This window comes from Poecilia latipinna, unplaced genomic scaffold, assembly GCF_001443285.1.
Source record: "Poecilia latipinna isolate Pla-1442-1.1 unplaced genomic scaffold, P_latipinna-1.0 Scaffold499, whole genome shotgun sequence".
Lineage (NCBI taxonomy): Eukaryota > Metazoa > Chordata > Actinopteri > Cyprinodontiformes > Poeciliidae > Poecilia > Poecilia latipinna.
The window spans coordinates 132,126-142,848 of record NW_015113115.1 but is presented as its reverse complement, the minus strand read 5'-3'; the positions used below and the strand labels follow the sequence as shown (position 1 = coordinate 142,848).

The following is a 10,723-nucleotide window of genomic DNA, read 5'->3' as shown; positions in this document are numbered from 1 at the left end:
AGTCTGGGCCTCCCTTCTGAAGCTGCTGCCCCCGCGACCCGATCCCGGATAAGCGGAAGAAAATGGATGGACTCCGTGGTGAAGTATGATGGCAATTACACTCCATGTGACTGCAATTATACCTCAATGTGAACAGATTGTGACCCCAAAGTGACCCTAACACACAGAAAATGATCCTAGATTATTTTAAGTGCACCAAAGTATTTAGATTAAAAACTGATTCTTCATTTCATCAACAAAAAAACACAGTTTTCTATATTTCCTTTATTTGTGTTTCTCAAACTACAAACTGGCCTGTCTTCACTAACTTATAGTAAACAAGGAATATAGTAAACAATATTCTTTTGTCAACAAATCAGCCAATGCTACTCTACAGTTAGAGCTGGTAAAAAGTGACCTTCATGTTATCAGTAGTATCACTAACCATACCGCAGCGTGTGCCGCTGTTGCAGCGGCTGTCCTCATCATCGAAACCCTCTTTCCAAACAGCAGTAGAAAATCCCATAACCCATCTGCTCATGGCTGTGGGTTTCAGCTTCACTTATTCTCCTATTATGAAGCAGGCTCGGAGAGCTCCTACTCTCCCTCAATAAACTTGTTTGTTCCAAACCAGCTCCCATACCGAGCTCATTTCTGAGGAGGAAGACGTTACGTCTCTGCGGAGGGCTGATTGTGTAAAAACCTGATGTGAAATTTCAACAGGGTTCTGCTGTTTTGATGCATCGCTTACTTATTTCTCAGCATCATTATCTCTGTTTTCATTGCAGTTATTGTTTTTTTTTTGTTTTGTTTTTTTATAAAACCACTTTTCTCTTTTTTCATGTTTTATGGCGCCTTGTACAAGCATCTTTACACCAGAAACCACATTGTACATTTACAGTCACAAACTTCAATGTGTTCTCTGGTTTTTATGACGTTTGTTCTCTAATGTTCTTTAACAAACGTCTGATGACCTTGACAGAAAACAGCTGGATTTCTGCGCTGGTTAAATTACACTCAGTTGGCTCCAGAGTTGGGTAATAATTACTTACATTTTCTCTCAGGGAAGCCGGGTGCTAGGAAAGCCTATTTCATTTTTGAGTTAAAAAAAATATTTAAAATTGACTGAAAATTTGAAAATAAGACTAGATAATTATGTGTTAATGGAAGATATTACTAAAAATACCTAAACACCAATTAACAGAAAAAAATACAATTAAAATAAATGTCAATTTTTAACTTGTCACTTTATTCGCTGAAGTTGTTGGTTTATTATGGTGTTCCTGTGAATGAGAAAGACACCTGATCTCAGCGTCCGTATGTGTTCACATACTGACCAAATTATGTTCCCATTGTCCTTCCAGCCATTTCACCAAAGAGGCTCCTTAGTCCATCTTCACTCACTGTTAATAGTGTATAAAACAACCTACAGTAATCAAACAAACCATCCTTAGCCTGGTGGGGCACAAGTAAAGCCTGGTGGCCCACCAGACTTAAAATACACTGGGGAAACCCTGGAAGTACTGCTACTCTTACATGACTGTAATCTTTTGGTACATTACCCACCTCTGGTTGGCTCTATTTACTAAATATGTGTCTTCTTAGGGATACAGAAAAGTTCCTGTATTGCTCTGTGTTTTTTATTGATTTTAACTCATGCCTGTTGGGTCTTCAGAGGTATTGTACTCATTTCAGTGTGGCAGTCGATGCACCCACCAACTTGTTGTGTTCGAAAACATCATTTAGACTCTGCTGGATAGAATGTGTCCTCCAATTTAGTCCTCCGAAATCACATTCCTGCCTCAAGCACTGCTTTCCAATCCCCTTCTCTCTCTACCCCACTGCACCAGCCGAGCAGACGGCACTTCTTTCTGAGTCAGAATCAATTTGACCCGCTGGAAACTGGTGCAGAGTCAACGAGCTTTGGGTGGTGCGCCACTGTGGCTAAAACATAGGGGTTGCTAAACTCGTAGTGACATCTTTGCAATCATTCTCAGACAGCTTCCTGATGCTTTATCTCCTTTAAGATGAGCATTTTTCTGGCATGTCAGTTCACTGAGCTATAACTGATGGGGGGAAATGATGAGAAAAGGCCTCAAGTGTAAAAAAAAAAAAAAAGATGAATGGAAAAGATGAAAAGATGGTCTTAGTGTCCGGATGTAAATAGTGGCTTTAAGGAGCTTCCTTTAGTGCAATCATTCAAAACATAACTCGATAGTCATCTCGGTGTTATAAATGGATGTGACAAAAGTAAGTACTGGAGTAGATTAATTAATTGATAAATGCATTTGTGGTACACTGATGAAGTCGATCATTTAAGGTATACATATTGTAGTAGACAGATTTGTTACCTATTAAAGAGGAATCTTTAAAATAAATTAATCTTTTATCATATCTAAATTATTTAGAAAAATCTAACTTTTCTAAAATTGGATTAGAAAGTTGGATTAGAATCGGCAGTTTGCCGATTGACAGCGCAGGCTCGGTAACAAATTATCATCTCTTTTCAGTGCTCCATCTGAGCTTTCTCCCATTGACTTGAATTTCTCTGGTAGAATTAGACAAATCAGCGAACAGAAGAAGTTGTAAACTATGACATTGATTTTCTGTGCTGTTTTAGAATCGTAGTCTGCCTGTAGTTTTATCAATGGAAGCAGAGGAAGTGAACGAAGCCGTTCAGTCAATGTCGGCCACACTTTCACTTATTGAATTAACCTTATCAGCCGCCTTGTTTGGATCAGTTCTTCTCTCTTTGCAATGGGGGATGGCTGTTTGTAGCGCAGGTAATTTCTGGTAAGCTTCATAGCATTAAACTGGAACATTTCATGTGTCACGGCCAAATATAAGCTATTGGGTAAAATTTAAACACAGGCCACGCCTCCAGGAAGTAATCGTTTCTCAATAGCCGAAGGTTCACACCGCCTGTACAAAGTGACGCATAGAACAAGATGCCGGTTTTTACCAGCCTAGTTCCTAATGGTATGAGGTAATTTTTCGATTAGTCATTCTTTGTTTTACGCTAAACCATCCTGGAGTGTTTGCAGTGAACGTTCCAGTAGAGTTTAGCAAACTCCACACCTTATGTTGGACAGAAAAATACCTTGCCTCTCAACCAACCCTTTGGCTCGTAAATGGCATCAAATAGATGTTACAAAGACTTGGTGAAGCCAAGATGGCACTTTGATGTTCCAATTTTCTAGAGACTTTTTACATTCCCTTAGAATGCTGCTCTTTGTACTTTGTGACTAGATATATGTGGGTCCTCACCAGGCTAGTGGCTGGACCTCTGCGTCGTAATATTTCCACTGTAGAGAAACAGAGTGCCATGGAAGTTCTTAGAAAATCTGGTTGACCTCAAATGTACAAGTTATTGCGATTCCTCAATAAATACTTATGAATACCGCAATATCAAACTCCTCTTTGAACATCAGGTGTCTGTTTGTTGCATATATCACACTATTTCTTCATATTCAAAAAGTCCCACTCTGGACTCCACGTCTTATGATCCTTCTAGCTTTCTGCAAATAAAGTTTTAACTCACCAGTTGCTTTCAGAAGCAGTACAAATCTGGGGCTCACATGGTGGGCCCATGAAGCCTATGTTCTAGGGGGGGGGGAGGCACAGAGCAGCAGGTGTTGTGTGTTATCTCCTCTGCAGCAAAACCAGACACTGTTTGCTGCAATCAGATCTGGAGCAGATGGCCACAGAGTGTTTTCCTACGTTGAATCCCACATGAACAGCTCACTCTGCAGCATTCAAGGCAGTCACCGACAATGAGACCGAAACAATAAAAGGCTCACTGAACGACCCATTTTGTTTTACTGTCTTCGTTTTTTGGGGTGAGGGGTTTAGTAATGGAAGGTTAGTGTTGGGTTCATCATCTCTGTGGCTAGTTTTTTGTTTATACATTTCTTCAATCTGAGAGAAAGCCACACTTGGCTCCAGTGAACTCTCCGGATTTGTGTGGATATTTAAGATGAAACCATGTATCTGTTCATGTGATGCATTGCAGTGATGACAGTTGTCTTCAAATTCATGACATGTCTTCGTCTGTCCACATATCACATGTCCAACCTTGATGTCGCTTGGAATGGAGATTAACAAAAAACTTTTAGCAAAACATCCTCAAAACGTATTTACCACTAGGCAATTGCTGTTGGTTTTACAACAGATATGAAACTGAAAAATTGACAAGATATATTCCTTACAAAATAAAGAGTTCAAAAAACAACTTGTCCATATTTACTTCACGTTAGGCTAGGGCTAAGTAATAAATACATATCAACATATAACAGGATAGACACATTAATGCATAATGGATCTAAGAGAATATCCACTGAACTCCGATCCAGAACCGCACAACATTCTGGGAGATGTAGGCAGAAGAACTGCTTTAGCTGTTTAACCTCTCATGGCCACCTGAGCAAGGTGAGTGGCATCAACTATCTTGTTCACTCTTTGGTTGCTTAGCAACAACTTCATGAGTAATTTGTGCTGCAGCAGTTTCAGGTTTTGCCACTGTGCCTCAGCAACATAAAGATAAAAAACAATGGTGTGGATTTAAAACTGTAGCTAAAACTTTCAGCATTTTGGGAGTATTTCAGATATTTAAAGCAAAAAAAAAAAAATTCAATAATTAGCTATCAACTAAAATGAAATGGTTATATCGTGATAAGTCTCTCAGCCTAATGCCTTATAGTAGTCACAGTATTGTCGCCAAATTGCTCACAGAAATTTTTTGTTTATTGATTATGAACTTGTCTTCATAATCAATGAAGGTTTTAAGACAAAACCTTTAAGACAATTGTCTTAAAACCTTCTGAAGAAGACTTGCAGAGTAGTTGCTCTGCAGAGGTCCGCGGAGGTCAGGGATCACGATACTGCAGCTACACATGACCGGTGGACTTTATCTCATGGCTTTGAAATCCTGACTTTTTCATATCTCAGTATACCTTGATACCGGTAACCAGCCCATGTTGTAGCTAACAAAAAGGCCAAAGATTGTATACTACAGTTATGATTTAAAACTGCTTTAGAAACAAATTAGTTCCAATTCATCACATTTCCATTGCCTTACATAATCTACATTGCATAATAAGCCAAAAATAGGTCACAATTTGGCTGATGGCCATCCTGCAAAAACATTAGCTCTGAAAGAAATGCTCTCATACTGAAGCAAAAATAATTATACAGAAAGAAATATTGCTTATTTCATAGAGACTTCTACTTTGATTTGTTGTGTCGTGTAAATTTCGCCTCCGTTGCGATAAGCACCCAACACCTACATGTCACACCAGATTGCATTATCTCCTGGCTTCCCAGTTAGCGTGTGGCACTGATATTCATCTTAAGCACAGTAAGAAATGAGATTACAAGCAGATTTTGCTTCCTTGTGGTTGCAGTGTTGAATTTACTCTGAACAGATGGGGGAAAATAGCAAGGAATTTGAAGGTGATAAAAAGAGTTGCCATATCCCTCAGTAGGGTTTTTGTGCTTTGGGTTATTATTACAAGAGTTTCTCCAGTCTGAATCAGAAAATTTTTCTTATGCTTTTGGAAAGACATTGTCAGTTGCTTGATGTGTCTCTCCTGTGATTTTGTTGGAGTGATGGCCTGCGTTTTCCTGGGAGGATGCACAACGTGTGCTGCAACAGGATGAATCCTCTCCCACCCTTTACCAGTCAGTCAGCAAAGTTTTGTTCAGGAGTTCCTGCTGTATTGTGTCTGGCGCTGGGTGGGGTGTTCTCATGTTGAAGTTCATCTACACAGGATCTGACATACATGACTCCACGACTGGTTCACACATCTCTTAGCAATGAGTCACAGTTTCATTAGGATTTGATGAAAAATAACATTTAAAAGGTCAGGCCATAACCAAATCCCACAAAATAAAACAAAGCAAAACTTGAACTATCCCTTTAACGTAGGTTGCTAATTTCTTCATAATTAAGCCGGTGTCAGAAGCTGATGTATAGATTTTGAAAAAACAATTTGTTATATAAACAGCGTACCTTTAACTGCTTATGTGATGACCTCACTACTTTTTGCAAGGTTCCTGCAAAGCCTGAAATGAGTTTCAATCATTTTCCAAGTCTTGATAAGTACAGAAAAACGTTTGAGTTTTCAGATTTAATTTTATTTTCAAAAATCGAAACAACTGCTAAACAACTCTGACAATGTGCTGTTTGCATCAATTTGTATTTCAACAATGTTTTTCTTAGTTTTGTTTTGTACACCACCAGCTGAGGTTGACTTTAAGTATCAGCTGTATGGTTCCTGAGTTGATGCTCAGTACAGCAGCGGTTAGCTCTGTTGCCGTCCAGCAAGAAGGTTGTGGGTTAATTGGTGTTATTGAATTGTCCTTTGGCATAAATGTGCGTGTGTACAATGTTGTTACTCTTGTGCATCTCTGTGTTGCTTGTGATGGACTCGCCACCTGTCCAAACTCTATCCCACCTCTGGTTTAAATACCAGCAAGTTAGTGTTGATGCCTAAAAGCTGTGGAATTATCACAATGTCAAATTAATAGTCAAATTCTGACATAAAAATCTTTGTTTCTGTTTCATTAAGTTAGTTGTGATTTCTGCTTTTATTTCTATTTTATTTTTGTCAAACTGCTGTGTTTAGTATGATTCCTGACTTTGAGCTTTTGATTTGATGACAAAGTTGAAGCCCTTTGTCTCATAATCCTAACATCTCCAATCTTCTGTCCTTCATCATTTGTGATTTTTACACTTATGGGCCATTTGGTGGGTTGGGAGACACAACACTGCACTTTAAATGGCAGTAGCTATATGAGGTGAAAGTTTGCCACCTTCTGGAGGAATCGTGACACTGCTTTCCCACAATGCTTTACTTCTATATCTCTACAGGCCTTTATTTCCTATCTTGTTCTTGTGATTGTGTGGCATAACAACATTTTGTTTGTAGGTGTTTCGGTCATAAGGCATACATTTATTATCTGTATGTTAAAGTAAGTTTTTTTGTCTCTCTGCAGGAATTAAAGTCATGATTCAGAAACAAATTATTTCTAAAAGCTTGTATTCTTTCCTCTTCTGTGTTTCAGGTGCAGTTTTCCTCATTGTTGTTCTCCAGACCTTTCCTGTGTGCTGTGGCTTCATGGAGGGATTTCCTGTGCACTGACCTAGCAGGCTGCCCACTGGACCAGCTGCCATGTCAGCTTGCAGCACCTTCACCGAGCATGTGTGGAAGCCAGGCGAGTGCAAGAACTGCTTCAAACCAAAAAGTCTGCACTGCTTGACTCAGAGCAGTGGGGGGAAACCCCCCTCTGAGCAGAGACCGCCATCAAACCAACAACAAAATCCACTTCCTGCTGGGACCAGAGCTAACCCCAACCTTACCGCCAACTCTCAGCGGGCAGGAGGCGGACCTGCACGTTCAGGACACATCCGCCCTCCTGTGGCCAAGAAGCCAACCATTGCTGTGAAGCCCACTATGATGCTGCCCAGCTTATCTGCAGGACTGGATTCAGATGGCAACTTGCCGCAGCAAACAAATGTAATAGATCAAGGTAAAATATTGGCTTTTACTGCCTGGAACCGCAATGGACTGAACAGTAAAAGGCCTGGTGGGCCTAACAATAACAATGAAGGAGAGGATGACGGTGAGGAAATTGAAGGTTATGGACAACTCAGTCCAAGGACACCCAGCGGAAATAATAACAGCGGACTGACGGATGTCCTTAAAGAGATCGCTGGGTTGGGTCCAGGTTCTAGCCCCACACTCCTTTCTGGCTCCAAAGACCTATTTTGGGGGCGAATCAGTAGCTCATATCGTAGGTCCCTAGAGAGAGGCCTTCCAGCCGCCAGCTGTCTGGCTATAGGAAGCGGCAGCAGCGAAGGTGGCGCTCAGAAGCGGGTATCGCTTAGTGATTGCACCAAGATCATAAGCTCAGAGGGTGGACGCTTCTGCTACCCAGAGTTTTCCTGTGACGATGAAGATGATGATGAGGAGGATGAAGAGGAAGACGAGGAGGGTGAAACTGAGAAGGATGATGAGGAGCATGAGAGCTGGGATGAAAGCGACGAAGAATTACTAGCCATGGAAATCCGTATGCGAGGCCAGCCGAGATTTGCTAATTTTCGTGCCGCCACCTTGTCTCCAGTGCCCTTTGCAGTGGGGAAAAAATGGAATACGGTGCCCCTTCGAAACCGCTCATTACAGAGGATCTGTGCAGTGGACTATGATGATAGCTACGATGAGATCTTGAACGGATACCCCTCTAATGGAAGCCTTCTTCCCTACGGACCTCGTGAGACGCAAAGCAGTGCTTTCCTCTCAAATTCAGAGTCTACAACCTCTCCAGAATCATCGTCATCACTACAAGAAGACTCTCAAACGATTTCCAGTAGTGGAAGCAGTGTGTTTAAAAATGGCTTGCTTTCGCCTATATCTTCCAAGGCACTTGCACCGTGTACAACCCCCCCAACAAAAGAGGCTCCCAAAAGGGCTCTAAGTCCACCCAAGGTGGCTGAGACCCACAAAGCAGTGCTGGCAATTAGATTAGAGGACCAGGATGGCAGGGAAGGAATGCCAATGCCTCAAGCACTTCCTGGACAGCCAGTTACGATAAGTTTTAGCCCTACAGAGGAGCAGGCTAAACCATACCGTGTAGTTAATTTAGAAAAATCCCTCATTTGTAAACCTTACACTGTGGTAGATGTCTCAGCATCGATGACCAGTAAAGATGAACAGAAACAGGATTCGTCGCCACGACCCAAAAACCTGCCAAAATCCTCTAGTCCCACATCATTTTGTAGCACTCCTTTAGTCCAGCCCCTCTCGCCAGTATCTCCTCTTTCCCCATCTTCTCCTTTGAGGTCAGTATCACCTTCATCCATCGCTCTGTCACAAAAGAAAACTGGCCAAATACGATACCAAGAAGTATGGACGTCAAGCACAAGTCCTCGGCAGAAGATACCTAGAGTGGATCCGGGGAGTAATTCTGGCCAGTCTGTCACTCCTCAGTTTTCCAGTCACAAGTCGGCTCCCACGTCTCCCATCGCAGGCCTGTTGTCCTCTCGAACTGTACCCGTAAAATCTCCAAATTTATCAGAGATCAAGTTTAACAGCTTCAATAACGCTGGCATGCCTCCTTTTCCTATCATCATCCGAGATGAGCCAGCCTATGCCCGTAGCTCTAAGAATGCAGTCAAGGTACCAATCGTTATCAACCCTAGTGCGTATGACAATCTTGCGGTGTACAAGAGTTTCTTGGGTCTTCATGGGGAGCAGTCACAAACAAAAACGGGTGGTGGTAGGGTTACTAGCCATACCTATGAAGAGATAGGTTCCTCCGAGAGTGTTCAGTCCTCGTCCACAGAGAAAACTCTGTCTGGGAGAGGCACAACAGAGCAGACTTCATTTGAGGAGACAAAATTTACACTTGAATCAGTGCCAAGTTTGCAAGTTAGAACCACTACAGATTCAAGCACTGTAACGAGCACTGTAATGAGCTCCGCATCTGGGGCCCTTTCTCCCACTACAACAATTTCTTCTGCTAGTCTTGCCATTACTGCAAATCTAGTTAAAACCAGCCCTGCTGCTAACGCTGTTACACACTCTTATAGGATAAGTGGAGATGATGATGATAAAGGCGTAACTTCTCCTTCTGGGACAGGTGTAAGTCACAGAGAGGAGGCCAGCGCAGTTCTGTCACAGATTGTAGCGTCTATCCAGCCTCCTCAGTCGCCTCCAGAGTCTCCCTCGGCACAAACCAAAACCTTCAGCTCTGAGGAGTTGTACGCCCTCCCTCCTGACGCCATGAAGGAGACCCTTTCACGACCCAAGTCTCTGTTTTCCACCACTGACGGCTGTCTTTCCAAGCCAAAAAAGGAAAACCCCTCAAAGGTTTTGTCAAAATCCCAGAGTGCCTCTGCTGCTGTCCCACTCGCCAGTCCCCGATCTGAGCCCAGTGCCCCCTACCCGCCCCCGAGGTCCACATCCTCCCCTTATCATGCTTCTAACATACTTCAGAGACATTTTGGCAACTGGACAAAGAGCTCTGCCTCCAGCTCCTCAGCGCGACCCGGTGAAGGTGAATCGAGCCCCGGCGGGGAGGGGAGGCGGGCTTCAGCCGAGAGTTCAAAACCCAAAAGGTGGATCTCCTTCAAGAGCTTTTTCCGGCGGCGGAAAGACGAGGATGATCAGAGAGACAAGGCGGAGAAAGAGAAAGAGAAAGGCAAACTGGTCGGACTGGATGGAACTGTGATTCACGTTCTTCCACCGCCACCTGCCCAAAACCAGCACTGGTTCTCAGAGGCCAAAACGGAAGATCCCACCCAGAAACCTACCATCATCTTCACATACAAACCAGACACTGGCAGCAGCCCCGGGGATGGAGATGGAGAGCTGCGCATAGAAGAGTGCAGAGAGACTGATCTTCTGGCAGAAGAGAGCAGGGACTCTGAACCTCTGAGCCCAGGGCAAACGGCACCGTCAGAAACCGCTGGAGGAGACGCCAGCAGCAAAGACCTCAGGTAATAACTGCTGTTTTATCTCTTAATCCCTCATCAAAGCATCGCTACAGTATAGATTCTGTTACTAGCTGTAAACTCTCCTACTGAATTTGGTCCCTCATATTGTTTATTTGATTTGAAAGTTTCTTGCTTTGTGACTGTTCTTAATTTACTTTTTATATTCATCACCTGAAAATAGTTTTTTTGACTGCTGCTCCAAACATAGCACGTCTTATGTCCTGCTTTTTAAATATTTACTATCAGAAA

General features: G+C 42.6%; 1 protein-coding gene across 3 annotated transcripts in view; it reads left to right on the top strand.

The window, feature by feature from the left end:
• The window catches only part of peak1 (pseudopodium-enriched atypical kinase 1), a 100,690-nt gene that overhangs the window by 72,275 nt on the left and 17,692 nt on the right, over positions 1–10,723 (top strand). For all 3 annotated transcript variants that reach the window (XM_015040186.1, XM_015040184.1, XM_015040185.1), the window contains one exon: positions 7,045–10,477. In XM_015040186.1, the coding sequence (XP_014895672.1) occupies positions 7,152–10,477 (3,326 nt within the window). In that variant the 5' untranslated portion in view covers positions 7,045–7,151. The remainder of the gene's footprint in view (positions 1–7,044; positions 10,478–10,723) is intronic.